The sequence below is a fragment of the Phaethon aethereus genome (genome assembly GCF_964289735.1).
Source record: "Phaethon aethereus genome assembly, chromosome: 4".
Taxonomy (NCBI): domain Eukaryota; kingdom Metazoa; phylum Chordata; class Aves; order Phaethontiformes; family Phaethontidae; genus Phaethon; species Phaethon aethereus.
In genome coordinates, this window is record NC_138578.1 from 71526243 (window position 1) to 71546641 (window position 20399).

Here is a 20399-nt window from a genome sequence, read left to right on the forward strand (position 1 = left end):
ATATTGCTCAATTTCAAATAATTTTCAACAGCCATCTAGCAAACAAAAGAAAGCTACTGCACTTGTAACAAATCAATAATACCCTTGGGATTACATTCCACCCATTTGCATCTACCATCATTATATCACAAAATATAAAACATATGCAGCAATTTTAGTAATGAAAGACCAGAGACAGTTCCCAAGAGCATTAACAGGAAGATGGTAACATGCTGGGAGCTGAATAAACCCCCAAAAGAGCCCATGATAATACAGGTATGATTTTTCAAAAGTACTTGTGATCTGGGCAGAAGAAAATACCATTTCAAGCTTAATGTAAGGTAAGTATAATAGCTTTTTTTTGTAACTGTTGTCTTCATGCTTCTTCATCATATGGTACTTGATAGCAGTTTCAAAGGGGTTGATTAACCGCATCTCCTACTATAAGGAGATTCCATGCACATAATTCACAACAGATTCCAAAGAATAATAAACTTGGAAAAATTGTAGAGGTAGAAGCATTGTGTATTTTCACTTTAAAAGAAAAAAAACAACCACCAAACCCAAACAAAAACAGCAAAAACAAAAAGACTGTGTAAATATTCAATAGTTTTAAACCATAGCTTAATCCTCTGTTAGGTTCTTGAGTTACCATCCTTACTGAAAGGCAACCTGCATTGCTCCAGGTAAGAGGTCTAGGACTGATTTTCTAAACTGCATTTCCCTCTTGTTCGGTGTGAAAGGTGAGCCACTGCCACTACAGCTCCTGCTGAAGAATTTCGCTGTCTTTTGCATTGAGCTGAAGGGATCAGGACACTGCAGAAAAGATAGTGGGAATGATGGTAGTGTCTCAAGGGAGAGACATGGAGGTTTCTTATCCTTGTCCTTTCCATGTTGTATGGGCACATGGAGGGTCAGTCACATTGCAACCTTCACTTTGCTTCATAAAAGGAAAATTTAGGTTACTATTTCCTAAGTTATTTTGTGGCTTCAAGGATCTTGAGGAAATAAAATGAAACCTTTTTCGCATGGGTGGTGATGCTTATGGGGCTTTTTAGAACACAAAACTGAAAACCAAACACTGTTCACCACCTCTCCATCCTGCATGACAGTTGGATTTTACAGGGGACTCCTCTCTATGCAAGCAAAACCAGTACAACCTTCCCCATGGTTTCAGCGTCTTACGAAGACTAAATATACCATTTGTGTATGAACAACATTTGTGTTCTCGAAACATGGCAAAATCTAAGAGTTAAAAATTGAGTACAGAGAAATGTAAAGAATACCAACCACATGTCTTGGCTCAGTTGTGTCATCAAGGCCACAGAATGAATGCTAGTGAAAAAAACAAAAAAAGGAACAAAAACTATAACATAAGATCAAAAGAAAATGAGGAAAAAAGAAAAGAAAAAAGATGTAAGATATGTAATATGAAATCCAATGACATTACAGCAGTTAGTCTTACATCAGTATTAATTGAGTTGATCTGAAAGAGAAATAAACTATACCAATCTTACTCTGAAAAGAGGTAATACACAAACAAAAAAGAGGATACAAAACAGTATTTGAGGGCAGCTTTACAAACAGTAACATTTGTGGATTATGAAATGGCTTGGATCTGTGACTCAGTTAAGCAAGTACTTATAATTACACACCTGAAAGCTTTCTTGAAGCAAGACTTACCAAGCCAAGGGCACAAACTAAATGCAATTTAAATGGTAGAGACTCAGTTATGAGAAAAGCATGACACGTTTAAACAGCACTTGTTCCTCAGGTATCAACTCATAGAATAAAACTAAGATTTTACATTATTCTTTTGTATAGCCTGTAGAAGCAGGATGGTTTGCTGAAGAATCTGCAGAGCAAAAATACTGTCATCCTTATGTTCTGATTTGACAGAATTTTACATGGAACTTAAAAATTGAATCCATTCCTAACAGAAAATAAAAAGCCATACTCATGACACAGTAACTGTAAGTGGTGCATTGCTCTTAGCTACAATCAGCAATGAGGCTCAGCTGTAAATATTGTCCTTCATATTATGCCCTTCCTTCAGAAGCATAAGACTTCTCTCCACAAGAAATTACCGTGCTCAGTTTCAGTGACATGGAGGTGTCAGCCTGCACCCACTGACATATTAAACCTTTGGAAGAACAATGAAGAAGTATGTAACTCATTGATTCTCTGACAACATAATCTTCCTTCAGGCAGTCAAACTCAGAATGGGATTTAATCCCAAGGAAAAAGAAAATTCAAACGTAATACAGATAGAAGGAAGCCCACCACCCATCCAGGAGTTGAAGGTTAATTGAAAATGATTAAGTTTTTTTGAGGTCTCCTGCTAATGTAACGTTAAGGCAAAGGGAACAAATTACCATCAAATTACCAGCTTTCTGCTGAGGTGATTGAGCTGTTTCTTTTCCAGTACTTTTCCCCACCCATTGCACTGATGAACCAGCACAGATAACGCTAACTTCCATTTTCAAAAGGAGCAGTCTGTCTAACCCATTACCTACTCTGTAAACTGTAACGGCAATGATTAAAGGCTTATCTTTTGGCAAGTGCAACATCTAGAGATTTTGATGTTTTAGAATAGGTGGATGAACGCTAATATTTGTAGTAATTAACATGTAGAGATATCACCTATCCCTCAAGGTTTCTCTGCCTTGAGGAGTTAACTGTAGCATCTTGGGCATCACCGGCTGTCAGGCAGGAGCAGCTTCAGGTCTAGGAGTGGTCCGGGGCAGACAAGGGCAAAGGCAGCAAAAGAGCCCTGTAAGGGGGGACGCTGCCTGCGCTTCCCTGCCCGTGGAAACGGGGACCACTGCCGCCCCGACGCTGCGGGCAGACTGCCCGGCCAGGGAGCAGCGGGGGTGACGTACGGCGACGACGAGCCACAGCAGCAGAGAGCCCAGCCCCGCACAGCTCTTCTCCTGGCGCTTCCGCAAACCCAGCTGGATCTCACGGCCCAAAAAGCGCAGGACGAGGTACGGCAGAGGGGAGACGGCTGCTGTGGGAGCGGAAGGGGCCAGGGAAGCTGCGGAGGGAACTGGAGTAGTGCGATACCCCCAGAGGGTGGTGCGGGGGGGGCTGCCGCATCCTGAGAGCGGATGAAAGGACAGCGAGATCAGTGAAGGGTGAGGAAGAAACTTTCCCATATCTAGCACGCTGCTCCCCAAAGCCTCTCTCAGTTCTGCAAACTGCACTGACCTCCTCCAGCTCCTATTCAGAGTCCTCCAAAAGTCTCCCTTTTGCTCTTTTATCCCATTCTGAACAAAAAAATAAAGAGACGACTGAAATCTCCCCTAACTTCTCCATTCAGCCCCATATGAACCAGAGAAAATGAACCTGAGGTGATGTGACTGGTCTTGGGATCTAGGCACCGGTTTAGCAAAAGAAGTGTAACTAAAACACTTTGCTGGGGCTTAGAGAAAGCATCGTTGTCAGCCTGTGCCCCGCAGAACAGCCTAAATGCTGCAGACCTGGGAAACGCTTAAGCCCGTGACCCAAGAACCTCGTGCTGTCTCTTGCTTGGGACCACAGTGACACAAACACATTCCCTGTCTTAAGCCTCAACCAGAGCTTCTTCAAAAGAGGAGAAAATTTGCATCCGGGATATTAATTTGGAACTTGTTTCTATCTTAAAGTAAGAAATATTTTTTGTTTGGAGTGTTGGCAACACATGCCTCATTAACTTTTTTTTTAATTTTCAGTATTTGGAATTTTTGCAAAGCAGCGTTATCCGAAGAACAGGGCTGAGCTAACCACTTCTGTCAGAGACAAATCTTTATGTTGTTTCTTGATCTAAACTCCCTTCTAGTCCAGTGTCTTTCCAGATGCCTTGATTCCATTCCGTACTTGATAGAAAACCCAGATAGCAAATAATTTTGAGCAGATTAGAGATGAGCTTCATTTAATGCAGCAATGGTTTGAACTCAACATTTATCTTTCTTGTTTTAAAATAGATTTCATGACATTAGGTTAAGTACTATTAACATCAATGTAACAGGGAAAAATAAATTAGTATGGAAAAAAAAAACCCATTGGCATTGCTCAGGCATTTATTTACCTTTTCCTCAATTTCTTTGAGTTGTCTCTTTTGAAGTTCTATTTTATCTTCTAGTTCTCGAATTCGCTGGAACAGAAAAAAGCAAAATAGAAATTATTATATCTAATTTGAAAAGTATATGAATCAAAAAGATAACAAGTAGATAGAAAATTAAGAGAACTAATGCCCATTATTAATGTATCACTTCCTTTACAGTTATATTAGGCATGTTCATGGCAGGATTGCTCCATGTTTCCATGAAACCATGGCATTTTAAGCAAGCTACACATTTAGAACATCATGTTTACTACCAGGAAGTATAATCATCACCACTCACTAATCATAATTTTAACACATGTACACAGACAATTCCAATTAGCACCCAAATACTTAAAACTTAAAACAACACTTCTTTCTCTGCAACGGCCAGAAGTTTTTATACTTACCTAGACTTATCTAGATTCTATTACATTTCATTTTAACTATTTTCCTTTCTTATAAAACATAACTATGCTTCTAGCATAGTCATGCTATACCAAAAAAACAGAGTACACAGATTTTCAGATCATCCCCAAGACACCAGAATCCAGAGATTCAGCTCCATCCTATTACCAGAGCCACCACCCACTGGAGTCAGAGGGAATGTCTCCTTCAGTGTAGCTCTCCGTATTTTTAAGGATTTTCTTTATTCACTTCCACAAGGGTTCTACAAAAATATGGCTGTTGTTGGGTCCACATAACCTATCTTATTTTTGACCCCTTATTTCATTTCTGTCCCCTTTTTTCCTTTCTGTAAGTTATGCTTTTTTTCTTACTTTTTTTTTTTTTAATTTTTCTGGGCTTCTACATTACGATGACGCATTTTATTACACTTTTAGTATATCGTATTTGTTACAGATGAAATAGGTTCATAATTTTTTTTTATAGTCAGAAACCTGGAATCTCCTACTAACAGCCACTGGGAATCAAGGAGCAACTTCATACTATCACCTTTTTTCTGGATTAACTATCTGACATTTGCCTGGCCTACAATACCTAAGGTTATTAACAGATCCTGAACTTCGAAAGAGAAATTATCATCTAGTTCAATTTCTATGCATAGGCCAATAAAATTAATATAGCAGCTGCTGCAACACTCCCAAGTTATTTTATTACTCCGAAATGGATTTGAACAATAGTAGCCTGTCAAAATAACAACCAATCATTATTTATAAATCTGTGTGATCAACTGACATTGATAGTTGATTACCTGCATTCAATTCAAAGACCTCAAATAGTGGCAAATGCCCCAGACTCCTGGTAGCCCAGGACAGTTGCAGCAAGGCAGTAGCTGATCCAATGACCACTTTATATTGGTTTTGAGAACTACAGAGTTCGGCTTGAAGTCATCAGTGACATAGGCAGTAGGACTGAGTGCACACTCAGCAAGTTTGCAGATGACACCAAGCTGAGTGGTGCGGTTGACACATATGAGGGACGGGATGCCATCCAGAGGGACCTGGACAAGTTTGAGGAATGGAACAATGTGAACGTCATGACGATCAACAAGGCCAAGTGCAGGGTCCTGCACCTGGGTCAGAGCAACCCCCAGCATCAATACAGGCTGGGGGATGAAGGGATGAAGAGAGCAGCCCTGCTGAGAAGGACTTAGGGGTACTGGTGTGTGAAAAGCTGGACAGGAGCTGGCAACGTGTGCTTGCAGCCCAGAAGACCAACCGTATCCTGGGCTGCATCGAAAGAAGCGTGGCCAGCAGGCCGAGGGATGGGATTCTGACCCTCTGCTCCACTCTGGTGAGACCCCACCTGGAGTCTTGCGTCCAGCTCTGGAGCCCTCAGCACAGGAAAGACAAGGACCTGTTGGAGCAGGTCCAGAGGAGGCCACAAAACTGATCAGAGGGATGGAACACCTCTCCTGTGAGGACAGGCTGAGAGAGTTGGGGTTGTTCAGCCTGGAGAAGAGAAGGCTCCAGGGGCAGCTCTTCAGTACTTAAAGGGCTTCTAAGAAAGATGGGGACAGACTTTTTAGCAGGGCCTGTTGGGATAGGACAAGGGATAACAGTTTTAAACTGAAAGAGGGTAGATTTACACTAGACATAAGGAAGAAATTTTTCACAAGGAGGGTGGTGAAACCCTGGCCCAGGTTGCCCAGGGAGGAGGTAGATGCCCCATCCCTGGAAACATTCCAGATCAGGTTGGACGGGGCTCTGAGCAACCTGCTCTAGCTGAATATGTCCCTGCTCATTGCGGGGGGTTGGACTAGATGACCTTGAAAGGTCCCTTCCAACCCACACTTTTCTATGATTCTATGAACATTTCAAATCTAACCTGGAGCTACCCCAAAAGGAGGTACATCCACTCTGCAATTCACCTTGCCTAGGGCATACTAGTCTCCACACAAATGAACTAGTCACAGGTCACAGACAGGTCAGTAGCAATAGCTTTGTTATTGTTACTGCTGTTTTAAAATAAAAGATTTTGCTTAAATGACTGTTTTGAATAGTATGCAGTCAGAATAAGTCAATCAAAACCTCTACTGTATCACGCTGCAATGCTCAGAGATTTCCCCGGATAATGTAAAAGCACAAACCAGATTACCCTCATGTGACACAAGTACATCCAGCTTTGCTGACAGTAACAAATGCCCCAAGCACAGGTGTATTAATTTCACTCCTCCTTTATGACATTTGAATTGATTTATACTTCACCTACTCCCTGCTCAAGGCGAGTCTATCACTCAAGCGGTCATCTTTAGGTACTGTATGTATCAGGACTATTGCAATCACTGTAAAAAGCCATGGGATGAGAAGCAGGCAGATGTGATAATCTCGGAGATCTCTGGTCCATCAGGTTACACTCTTGCTTCTCTCCCACTCATTTCAGTTCTGCTGACTCCCATTTACAGCCACATCCCAGAGCTGAGTGACAGACTTCAGTTCTCTGGGGGTCCCGCTATGCTCTGTCATAACATTTGACCGTGATGAGATAAGTGGAAAGAAGCAATATTTTTAAATACCATTTTCAGCTTCAAGATTTATCATGTGAGATAGTTTTTTCAGTATCTGCTGAGAACTCACCTCCAGAAAAAAAAAAAAGAAAATAAAAAGCTCCTAAATATCTGGTGGCTTTCTCACCTCAGGGTTTACAGCAAGTGTTCTTTTATAAAAGAACATGTTAATTAGGATAAGATAGCATATTTCAGACTTGGGAATTCTGTTAATTAAGTAAAAATTGAGATGTTATTATTCCCTTATGAAATTTTTATCTTTTTAAAAGATTACAGCTATTCTGTCCAGCTATTCAGAATAGTTCTAAAAAAAGGACTGAGGCTTCTGTTCTCCAATTCCCACCCAGAACACATCATAACTGCTAAACTTTGTGAGATAAAAGATAGAGTTTTAAGGTGAAGAAATATATACTTTGCTAACAATTAGTTTAAATACAAAGGCCAGCTAGCAATCAAAAGACAATATGCATAGAGTTGAATTTCTTAGCAGTGAAAATCTACAAAAAGTCCGCTAAGCAATTAGATTTATGTCAGTAAGGCAGATATACAGGCTGGATATTTACATGTATACCTGTGTATACGTAGACCTGTTCCAGACTTGCCACCTGAGGATAATATGTTGAAGACAGGTGACTGGTGTTTAAATAGCTAGTATTCCCTTTATATGAGTGGAAATCACGACGACAGAAAACTTATTCTGCAAACGAGTAAGACTTTATAACCAACTTCTTTACTACAGAAATTACTGTCAAACCTAGATAGGTCAGAATTTGTTTTAAAACACAACCACGGCTGGAATTTTCCATCAGGTATCAAAGCTTGGGTTTGTTTACTTCTGGTTGTTTATTTGCTTTCCCCTGGAGTATATTGTAGGGAGGATTATCCAGGAGGATGAAGTGGGCGTAGCTATTCCCATCAATATCCTCTGATTGCACAGGGTCAGCACTAGAAGATAACCAGCCTAGCTCAGCTATTTATATATCCTGAAAAATCTGATTTAACTCATTCTTTCCATTTCACTGCAGAGACGGCCTCATAAAAGATATACATATATATGCAATATATTGGCAGGAAGAGACATTTACATCTGCATGCGGTGTTTAACACATAATTATTTTCCTCCATCTGCCTTTACAGCATTATCTTGATCATACAAAGATAACCATTTCCAAAATATTATTTTAAACAATACAGGTAAGCCACATGCAATAATCCTAGCTTTAACAAAAAATATATCTTCCAGAAATAGCAAGAGATGTTCCTCAGTCAACGGTTATATTAAACTACTGAGAAGGAAATTACACAAAAATTACACATACTAATTAAGATCAAAGGCAGGACTGCTTGAGATTAAGTGTAAGCATTTACATCTTTATCTATTGTTCCTTTTATTTGCAAGAATTAGCAATCAAGGAACTGTGGACTCACTCTCAGGTTTTCAACACTCGATTGGATGCTTTCAGTGAATTCTGATTTGTTTACGCTTCCAAAAGCATAACTGTGACAACAAATCATGCAGAACTAATTTATTGTTATCAAGACATTCTACCTGCTTTCATGCTTCAGGCCATAAACGGATGATCAGGAAGTCAAGCTTTTCCTACGATGTCATACAGAGCTATAACAGTTGTGCTATAACGTTTGTGCTATAGAAGGTGCATTCAGCTCTAGCCTTGACAAGGGCTCCGGGATCCTGGCAGGGTAAATCCAGTGCATTTTCAACTGCACAAAAAACTATGCAAGGAAGCAACAAAATCTAGTATATCTTGCTCTCAAAACATTGAGAAGAAAGTCACAAGGCTGTTCGTTTGGTTTCTTTTTTAAAACGGGAGGGACAGAAGGTATGGGTAGACAACCTAAAACCAGCACACTGTTTAGGTTTAAACCCTCCAGCACTGGTCACAGCCAGAGCGAGGATTAGGGACAAAGCAGAGCGGTGTTCTGCGGGGTTCTAGCACTTCCCAAGTTCCTACGCTCAACAGCTGCCCCTCAGTCACACGAGGGCACCTTGTCGGGACTGGCAGGATTCACGGGAACAACACTGTGCTGTCAAATCACGGGGCCACACAAAGGAATTACTCTCGGCAAACAAAGAGCCGCAGGCAGACAAAAATAGTGCAATGAGAACGTAACCAGGAAAGAGAAGAGCGCAAACATTAGGGACATGGATTCTTAACGCTGTCCACCTCAACCGCGTTCAAAACCAACTTGCCAAAATAACGGATACTAATCTGCCATTGATTTTATTGCAATAGCAAATAAAACCTCACAAAATTTCTGGATGATGAACGGGTAGATTTGTGAATACTCCCTGTTACTACCTTCCCCTGCATGGAGCTCGCCTGAGTTTTGGAAAGAGGGTTGGACGAGCACGAGTTTCAGTATGGCTGGTACCTACGTGATAAATCATCCTTCCACTGGCAACGAAGTTTGTGCCACTTCTGAGTGGGTGCTTGCAAGCAGCCAGAAAGCAGCCGGGGCCGAGAGGGCCGTGCTGCTGGCCCGAGGTCGCAGCAGATGGCTCTGCTGGCCGAGCTACGGCTGCAACAGCAACTTCAGCTCTGTCAGGAATGAGGTTCAGCTGTGAAATCCATCTGCATTGCCAGTCAGCTACAGAACAAGGATGCTAAACATGTACAACGTATGCCTTACTTATCACTTAACTGCAATGTGAACACACTTTCAAGTCCCACTATAGAGTTTTTCTTAATAGTAGCCAGGTATACGCTATATATACAAAGGAAGGCGGCTCAGCTATAACCCTGATGGACAGCCAAATGCTAACAGTTAGGTAAGAGAGGGAACAGCCAGAAAGTTCAGGTAACTAAAGCATACATTTCCTTTGGAAGTCTGTAGTGCGAAGACGGGCATATGACTGAAAGTCTGCTAAAGCACCCCTGACACGGCACTATATTTGACATTACTTTACTGACCAGAGCCATAAAAGGGACATTTACCATCAGCCATTTCCAGCTGTGTAAATGACATGTTCATTGACCGCAGTGATCATATACTGCCCCTCCTCTTCAATCCAATGCTGGGAGAGCTCCCAAACACAAAGGGCTGTCAAACTGCCCAAAAGTGGGAAATTAAATATTTTTCTCAGCAGAAGATTCCTAATATGCAGAAGATTCCTCCTAAACGCTCCTAACCCTCATTTCCTTTCACCTCACACGGGGAAGGTCGTCTTCCTGGGAAACAGGATACAATTCTTGAAGCGCAATTATCCACTTAAGCAAACCACATCACTTTGGTAAACTTTGATGGCAAGTGCCTTCACTGTCTATCTTCCAGTACTGGTAGGGAAATTAAGACAGTCAGCTCCTCCTTTCTGAGGTGACAGACGGCTGAGACACCAGGATGGGACAACAAAACATTAACACTCCCAGCAGTTCCAGCCTTTCTCCAGAAGGTGAGGCTCCAAGTTTGCATTCAGCATTGGTGTGTAAGTAGTACGCTGCCTGAGCTGGTGTACACAGGACCACTTCAGGCATCCCTGAACCTACAGCTCAGTTGGATAATTTCCCTAGAGATAACGGTTGTTTTCCAAACGTATCCAAACTCAGTAAAGGGCTGGATAACCCTAGTTGCAAATTAATTATTGCCATGAATCCCTTGTACAAAGGCGCAAAAAAAGGGATGATACAGTTTTAAAAACTGAATTAAAGGCAATGGGTTCCTTGCAGACCATTCGAATCGGAGGCCAGGTCTAATGGAACGATACTAATGCATTGCCAGTGGAGAACCAGCTAGGTACTGCTTTCAAAAGGGAAATGTCTGTAATTTTTATAGCTTGGTCTGGCTCCTGTGGCTATACTGCAACCTCAAGGAGATAAACACCTCTGGGGCATCTGAGGAATCAAGGTTTAGGTGAAACGCAAGCAGCATGATGGTGCATGTGTGCCTGGAAATATTACTCTATTTTCACTAACAAACAGAGCAATTCCAATAACACAGGCTCAGAAAACTCAGCTTGCATTATGGAGCAAAGAAGTATAAATCGTGAAGCTAGTAGTGGAAAATATAATATTGCACTTCGATTATTTAACATCTTTGGTTTAGCCAAAATGAAAACACTGCTCTATTAAAAAAAAAAAAGTTAATTGCATTCCCACAGAGTACACATGAAGTACGTGTGCCCAACTTGTGTTACAATAGCAATCCATCTACATTAAGTACCGTTCCCATTAATATAGTGCCTGCTGTAAAGGAGCTCTGAAATAAATGGAAATCCTTCCACTGAGCTCAGTGAGCCCTGGATTGCAGTCTCAGAGCTATCATTTTCCTGCTAAAGGTAATAAATCAGTCCATAATGATTTGTCATCATTTTGAGAGTTTGGCACGGGAGGAACTTCAGCATTACAAAGAAAGAAAAATTATCTGAGAAGTAATGAAGTGCCCTACTAGCCTAAGATGCTAGGTCCAAATTTTCCCCACCAACCAATCAAAATGTGTGTATTTTCTCATTTGTTTTAGTTTTTCTTTCATGTTACCCCAAATTCTGATGAGAAATGGACCGTATCTCTTCCTCATACACATTCTTTTTTTTTTTTTTTTTTTTTTTTTTAACCTGGTTTCCCAGTTACCTTTTTAGCAGCAAACACAGATTCTGAGAATTTTGGTGTTTTCTGTTGATTGGCAGTGATGTGGGCTAGATGAAGTTGACTTTTTCATCCAAGCCTTTTGTCCCCTCCAATTCATTCATAGCATTAGCCAGTCATTCACGGTCCTCAACCAACTTCTTGGATGTCTTCAAATCCTCAAGGAGCTTTGCCAAATGGGGAAAATGCTACCAGGAAAGGAACTTCTGTGGCAAATTTCATCTGCCAACCAATGATTACCACATCATCCTTCACATAGGTGTTAAGCTGCAGAACTGATGCTCTTGTTTCCTGGATAAGTGTGTAAGTAAAGAGCCCATCCAAACAAACATACTGTAGTGACAGCAACATCAAGAAGATCAGTTTATTTGTCTGCAAAAGATGCACCTTGCCATGCTACTATAGTTGTGAAAACACAAGAATGTACTAATCAGGGGGTTTAGAAATCACCTTAACAGTTCCTGTGACACACTCTTATTGGATTTACATTCATCAGCAAATCCAAGAAAACAATTCGATAATTTTAGCACAAAGCAGACAAGAAGGATTTGCTAAGCTGCTTAGAGCCTCAGCTCTGAAATGTTAGAAAGGTTCAGGTTGATGTACATTTACAGGATAGGCACCATGGATGGACTATATCAGACAGGAACCGTGTTTTGAATCTTTGAAGCCAGCTTATGATCAAGAATGTCTCTCATTCTGCAGCAAAATTTAGAAAGGGAAATATTTTATCAATCTGACAAAAGGAAGAATTACTATTGTTCCATATTATTATTATTTTAAGCAGCTTCTCAACACTATTAAGACACAGGTATGTAAGATCTTTGATAACGTGAACAGTATAACTATGTTACATGTTTAAATTTAAACAAAGATGAATATAAACTAACTTGCCTTTAGCTGTTATTCAAATTACTAAGCTGATGGATAAATTCCTTAATTAAAATAAATATATTATTTTCTTGATTCTTTTTTTTAAATCTAATGCTTTTTAACATCTCTTTAAAAGCCTCTACTGAGTTTACATTACAATTTGCATAGGAAATTACCACATGCATTTACTCAAGCAGTTGCATCTGCTACTGTAAGGGGTCTGGACTCAGGAATCCAAATGTTCCCTTTAGTCCCATATTCTTAGAATGTGATTTTGTGTAATGATCATAAGGAAACAAGGAAGAACACTATAACAGCATTAGCTTAAGCTATTTTTGTTGCCATCTTGTTTTACTTTATGAATGAAAGCTTAATATACGTCTCAGCCAGTTGAATATGATAATAATAGATCATTTTTGGGTATACTATACCTCTCTGATTCTCACCAAGGTCTCTCTTTACGCAGCAGGTAAAAATTTCGTTCCTTTCTGTGTTCTGCAGTCTCAACCATGATAATCCAATTAATAGCTACTGAAGTAGGAGAATTGTTCTTGTTAATCTTTATTATGCATTTGTAGTTTCTTTATTTGCCTTCCTGAGGAAAATGAACCTTTTAGCAACTGCACTGATGCACTTCTTGGCATGAAAGTTAATATGTATTCAATCACACTGGTCTTAGTAGTAAATCAGTGAACTTTATAAATGCATTTAGCTTAAAATAATTATTTGTTATAGGCTGATATGAATGACTATATGTACATGAAGATATGGCTTAATATTTACTAGTAAACTTGATATTTTTTAACATTAAGAGACTTTTAATTTATGCTGTAGTAAAACTACATCATAGACGGCTATCTAACAGAAGAATATCAACAGTCCTATTGCTTTTCATTAGGGAAAAACAATAATTGAAGCCACGTTAGCCTTGTATCTACACAGAATAGCTATTCTAAGTCTATGTGAGCTCAGAAAACACATTCAACATCTTAAAATTGACTCCTTGACAGTCTAGAGTCATTATCTGGTAAAAAAAAGCAAAAAGAAAGCTTTGTGTAATATTTATTTAGCATTACATTTAGATTATTTTACCTTCTGATATTTAAATCACAAATTTCCATGTAAGCAGTTATCATGAAATATGTATGAATTGTGCATACGAAAACACATTTAATCTGCACTTCTATAACAAACTTCACAACACTTTCTTTTTTAGACTTGCCTTTCCTCAGCTCCCACTAGCCCTCCCTAACGAACACAGGGTATTCAGGATTTCATGAGAGGATTTCAGCACTCAAACTTCAGAGGAGAGTTTTCTTGATGCTAATATTACTTTAAGACAGACGGCTGCTCCTAACTTGAGTACAACCTCAAGCACACCTCGTTTAGGACAAAGGGAGCAGACCTTTCAGATGTATTTTGTTGGTATTACACCAGTCCTGCTATGACTACTTAATCAGACAAGTAGCATGACCAAGGCAGTTCGCAAAGTTCCTTACATAAGGAAACGTTGTAAGATAAACATAGAGAAACGACCAAAATTAACTCTCATCTGCCATGCATGTCATCTGTGGGAAATAACAAAAGTTTATTGTGATATTGTCATTATAGCAGCTGTGATGCCTTGAAAGACTCAACATTCACTCCTGCATGACAAATCAATACCACAGGTCTACTATGATTAACCTAGTCATGATGTGCTTGATGAATATAGATTACAGTTAGACAGCTATGACATCAGATGCCTTTAAGAGCAATTAATGAATTTCAAAAATGCATTATCAACAGTAATCTGTGTTGAACAGCAACACAGACTGAATGTTTCTCAACTGCAAGCATTAGTAATTGCAGAAAAAAAAATAAAAATCACTGGTTGCCCTATGGATTCCTCTTCATGTACAGTTGTATGCAAATAGCTGGGGATGAACTTTGCTAGCACCTTAACACTTCAGATTTAAAATAAAAACATTAAAATCAAATTGTATCTATATAGAGTTGGATGTAAAAATGATCTGAGACTTTCCCCAATTATTGTTGTGTAAGTAACCTTAGTAGTAATACGTCTACCTACTTTCTGAATTGTGTGGCAAAGCTGTGAGTTTTTGATCAAGCCAGCCTCCCTGGCACAAAGGAACATGCCAGAGGAGGTGATGCCTTTAATTTGTTCTCTCTGACAAAACGCAATGGGCCAATGAGGACAACCTTAAGACATCTCCTCCTCATGCCTATCAGTGAGGTACCCTAAGCATAGCATCCTCCTTCCCTCTCTCCAGAGTCTTCCCAGTCAAACATTAAACCTTAATAATTCTCCTTGGATGAAAAATAGATGGCCTATCCATCGTAACAGATTACACAGCAAAGGGCAGCAGAACAGCTGCTGGATTTATCCAAGCTTCACCTAAACATCAGTAGTATAGCAAGTGGCAAATCTCAGGTTCCTGCTTGTTAATGAATTAACAAAAAAATTTTTTTTAAATTAAGGTTTTCAGAAAAAAGCAACAAAAAACCAAATACGTATTCCAAATGGCTGAGCCAATAGGATCTTATAGATATGGTGACATCCCATCCTATGCATTTGTAAACAAACTACTCTCCCAGTGTGAAAAATGTGTCCTGCCTGCAAGAGAGCAGGGAGAACTCATGGAGGAATGGCATCAACTGTAGCTTTGTTTGACCCTTAAGCAGTAAGAACTTGGCTCTTTGGGTCATAAAAAAAGGAACAAAGAAACTTAGTGAAGGAAATTAGTTTGGCATTTCTCGATTTCAAGCTACATTTCTATTTTGACATTTCAGGATGAAAAAAAGACATCACTGCTTCTGACTTTTCCTCAGTGTCCATGACAAAAGTGCGTGAGGCACGACATTTGCCATGAACCCCTCTCTATAGCAGTGACACATAGAGGTCAGTTTTGAGTTATACCTGTTTTGTCCTGAAGGACTGTCCCATGACTTCTTCTAGTAAAACATGGAAATAAAGTGGCAATTTCTGCTTTTATTACAGATGGATAAACCAACCTGGTCGTAGGAGTAAATGCTGTAATTTGAAGAAAACATAGTTAAAATATTTCCAGCTATATTCCAACTATTTAGAGCTGGAATTTGGATGCCTTCAGCATTCCATAGATGTATTATATCAGGTCTAGAACTGGAGTAATGGTTTGTTTTACTCTGTAAAACTGAGCTCCACCCAAGAATATCCCAACCCAAGTTAGCATAAAACACCCCCAGCTTAGTACAGTACTACAGTGCAACTCAGAAAAAAAACTTTCACGCTTTCACACTAACACATCTTTTCTACTTCTTTTTTTTTACAATTTTATACAAAGATAAGACTGCTCTGGGAAATTATTGCATTACATTAATAAAATCTGTGTCTCATATCCTTTCTGATTGGCAGCAACCGTTTTTGGAACGGTATGCGTGTCAGTCTGCTGTCCTTTGTGGATTTTCGCGCTTCTCTTTGTATTTAAAATAACTAAAAATGAAATCAGAATAATTTCTATTTCTATTATAAATTTTTGTCATGTTTGAATACTGCCAATAGTGCAATTTGAATTAATCTATTCTAATTTAAAGCCTGGTTCTGATCAGTTTCCACAGTTTTGTACTCTGGAAGTAGCTACAGTCAAACCAACGGGAACATATTTCAAGTTAGATCTCATTTGGTTTATATAAGGCATAATTTGACTTTTAAATATTTATTCATTTCAGCAGATAACACAATCACAATGTATTTTTAAGGTCATCTAACCATGGTGCTGTGTGGATTTTTTGTGCTGGTGGGTATTTTTGGTTGGGTTGTTTGGGGTTTTTTTTGAGTTTGCTTAATTAAGTTGATTTCACTACTTCAGAAACGTATTGTATTGCTCCACTTGAAATATTTTTTCTTAGAGATGTTTTTTATAGCTACACCAACACGTTTTTCTCTCTCTAGAAATGGCTTGGCTTGTTTTATATACATATACATAAAATTACCCTTCTTAACAGGACCTGCTAGTAACAATCTTCGTATTTTCCAAAATGCTCAAAAATCATGCCACTGCACTGACTAGGGCATGAATGTGACTTTTAAATGAAGTCCTGCTAAAAATAAACCAGACTGATTTACAAAAGCTTATAATAACAGTGTAACACAATGAGACATTTTTGATGGCAATACATGCAGAAATAGCAGTTGAACTGCACATGCCCTATGGCTAGAAGCAAATATCACAAGCTGCTCATGACAGATTTTTAATTAACATATTTTGCCTCCTCCAAAGAGAGAGGCTGGTGTAAATCAAAGCACCTTCTCTGACTTAAAGGGAGTACTGTCAGTGTGCTTCAGCTGAGGATCTGTCCCCCAGACCTGCATGTTGCACCCCGGGTTTAATAAAAGCGTTGTATGCCTTAGCGAGCAGATCTAATCACACAGTCTGTCTAATTTGGCTTCACAGAGGCCTCGTTTCCTTAATACACAATGGGTATACATGAATGGTTCCATTTATATACTAATGAACAACAATAATGTGGGGCTATACATGCCCAAGATGAACAGACCTACCAATGGGAAACAGGGTCAAACATCCTAAAAGGTATTTATTTCACTGGAACAAAGTCAATACTCAGTGGCTAAAGCAGCACAGACTCATGTTTGGACAACAGTTTACCCACTTTCTTACGCACGTCCTTGTCCCTTTCAGACGGTACATTCCCCAGGAAGAACGTTCCCCAGCTCTGTAAAACCAGCATCTCATAAGCTAAATCCTCAAAGTCCCTGCATGAAGCAGTTCACCTGTAAGGAAACCCTGCAGACCTACCTGGAGCGTTCACCACATACCTTGCCACTTCTGCGTCCTGCAGTATGGTCAAGGATCATTTACATGCAGAAGGAGGGAACTTCTCCTTCTCCACCATCAGATCTTCTCAGACCCCCACTCTGTATGTCTGACACAGAAACTCTGACTCAGAGAAGGTTGTAGCCAACCTGCCAGGATAAGCAGAGTTGCTCTTTTGAAGCCCTTGTATCAGGCAGACCAGAAGGTAATGGAAGCAAAGAAATAGGCCTCCTAGAAGTGATCAAAATTCCAGAGTTTCAGAGAATTTGGAGTCTTTAATACATGGTTCCTGTTTCAGGGGAAGTTTGAAAGCATTTGCAACAAAATGCATCCACTTTGTATTAAGTCTTGCAGGTCCATCACGCTGTCTTACCATTCTCCCTAACCTCCACTTCAGCAGAGTAAGACAGTGCATACTCTAAAGGCACTTCAGACTGTACAAATACAATCAGACCCAGACATCAGTTTTGCCAGAATAAAGTGTAATGGGCGCTTGCGAATGCTGCCATGTCAGCAAAAGAAAAGAGGGGATTCATCTAATGTAGCATCTAGGGACGTACTATACTTAGAGCAGCTTCACCCTTACCTTAGGACTCTGCCAACACAGGTATGCTCTCATTTTTGAAGCATTTCAGCTGCTGTCAACTGCTGGTGCAGATGAATGTAATCTTATGGAAATGAGCTCTGTGACACTACCAATCCATGCTGGGAGGTTGGTTCGTCTGCTTTTAAGCCGTGGACTTTTGCATACAACTACTAGGATATCAGTGTTGACCACTGGTCCCATAAGGACCCACAAATACAACCTTCAAGAAGAAAATAACTGAGAAGAAGAAACTGAGCAAAGGATTTCAAATCTAATCTGTTAATCTCCCATACCCCAGGCAAATTAACTACCATTTTTGCCTTTGTTTTTAATGTCTACTACGGGGTTTTAAAAATAGATGACTAAAATACTTAGCTCCTTATTAAGCAGTGGAATTCAGTTTAATATGTCCTTCAGGGCTGTAATACTAGCATGTCTAATGAGATGGTCGCAACATGAAACTCTAATGACACAGTATAAAATGGATCTGGAGACAGGTACATAAATATCCATGGGTAACGAGGCTACGTTTAGGCTAGCGTTTTTGCTCAGAGCAGGAGCGACGTTTTCTTCCACATTCATCATATTTAACTTTATGCTGTGGAACAATCTGTGAATACACGAACTGGACTCAACTGAAGATGTGCTCCAGATGTGCACCTAAAGTGCTCTGACTGATAGTGAGCAGTCCATGGGACCGAACGGAACATAGTCCAAATTAAACCCCTGCTATCTGGCTAGGGAACTGGACTAAGAGACTGGCAAAACCACCCAAACATTCTCACTAGTTTTCAGCTACACTAACAACATTAAGCTAATAACTTCCGGCTCCATCCTTATTTACCAAATTTCATATATTTACTGTGCTCGCTCGCTCGCTCTGACACTTAGCTCCAGCTGGGGAAAACCTTCTCCAGCTTTCTGTACACCATCGCTGATCTGACACCTATTAAAAAAATTCATCTCCTGATCTCAGTGTTACATATTCCAAACCAGGGGAACACAGTGACAGAGTAAGAGACAGGAGACTGCTAAGAAGTGGGAGCTCAGTTCTAACACTGGCACCATAAGCATTTCGCATCACTGCAGGATGACAGGAGATGAAGACAGCAGTGCCAGGTCAGTACATTACATTAACTGTGGTCTATATTCATCTACAAAGCCAACCTGAACAGAAAGAGGCTTGAACTAAACCAAATGCAGTGCTTGCCCCAGTAACCAGCACCTGAGATAAAACCAACATCCTAAACACATCTGCATAAAGCAGAGTTTGGCACTTACAATCCATGATTCCAGCTTTGCACAGCAAGTAGCTAGAGCAACTGGAGGACAGTCCTCAAGGTCTAAGACATCTGGCTGCATCTTTCAGAGGTTACTATAAAGAGGAACCAAAATCCTTAGGAACAATTATTCCTGCTGGAATAATTAACACCCTGAGACATGCAGGTCTCTTCTTTCCCTGAATATTTGCACAGGAAAACTAGCAATCCTGCCAAATGATTCTTCAGAAAATAATTACCACACGTGCCAGGAACTTGCCTGAATTCAATTTGTCAGTATTTGTCCTTAAGGAAGTGGCTTAGACAGACAAGGCTTTTCTGAACTAATTTAAAGGCACTGAAAATCGCCTCGTAAAAGAATTCTTATGACTTACTCTTTTTTTTTTTTTTTTTAGTTTTAAAAGATTTCATGAATAGCTAAAATAAATAGAAGGGCGGAAAAAAAAATCGATTCCTGTAAGCTACTGCTTCTGCCTTTCCACTTTTCATAGTAATACACTATTACAACCTTCCATTCCAGCTTTTTCTAATTTAGGCTTGCAACAAGCTCCCCTTGGAGTCCTGTGGCAGACTGTGTGGTGGTACGCACGGAACAGATTGTGCAACAAGACCTTGTAGTGAGACAGTGACTCGTTTTGTGTGTGTGCCATGCCCAGCACAACCGGGTCCAACACCGCTCATCTCCTCGGCATGGGAGCAATACAAAGAATAGACTAAGCGTAACTCAACGAGGTGAGGGTGAAGCGATGCTGCTGTACGGGCAGTGGTGGCAACCACAGAGGTAACACCAACAAGGGCGGGGAGAGAAGGGGAGTTACCTGCTGTGCCTGCTGCAGCAGCTCCATTCGCTCGTGCAAGATCTGGCTGTCAAACTCACGGCTCTGCCTCAGGATCTGCCGCCGCACCTTCTCCACCGCAGCTCGCAAATCCTCCCTCTGGGCTTCGGTCAGCGACTCGCTTGCCCGCCTTCCCGGATCCTGCTGCAGGGCATTATACAGCGTGGCTTCCAGCTCCTGGATTTTCTAATGCAACCCAAATCACATACAGACAGGCTGCCATTTGAGTCCAGCAAGCAAACAACCCACCAACAGCTAGAGGAGAAGGCTAGCAAGCAAAGCCTTCGGCAAGAGGGAAGGATGGACACAGACAGGTAGACAGAAAGCGGCAGTCGTGAGCAGTGAGGAGCATTCCACACAGAGTACACATAGCCT

The 20399-nt window shown here is 40.3% G+C and overlaps 1 protein-coding gene across 1 annotated transcript in view; it reads right to left on the minus strand.

Moving 5' to 3' along the window:
- Positions 1-902: 902 nt before the first annotated feature.
- Positions 903-20399, minus strand: part of JAKMIP1 (janus kinase and microtubule interacting protein 1) — a gene marked incomplete at its 5' end in the record, with an annotated part of 90715 nt that continues 71218 nt past the window's right edge. The window contains 3 exons of the mRNA XM_081999545.1: positions 903-1345; positions 4049-4114; positions 20007-20210. Of these exons, the coding sequence (XP_081855671.1) occupies positions 1295-1345; positions 4049-4114; positions 20007-20210 (321 nt within the window). The 3' untranslated portion in view covers positions 903-1294. The remainder of the gene's footprint in view (positions 1346-4048; positions 4115-20006; positions 20211-20399) is intronic.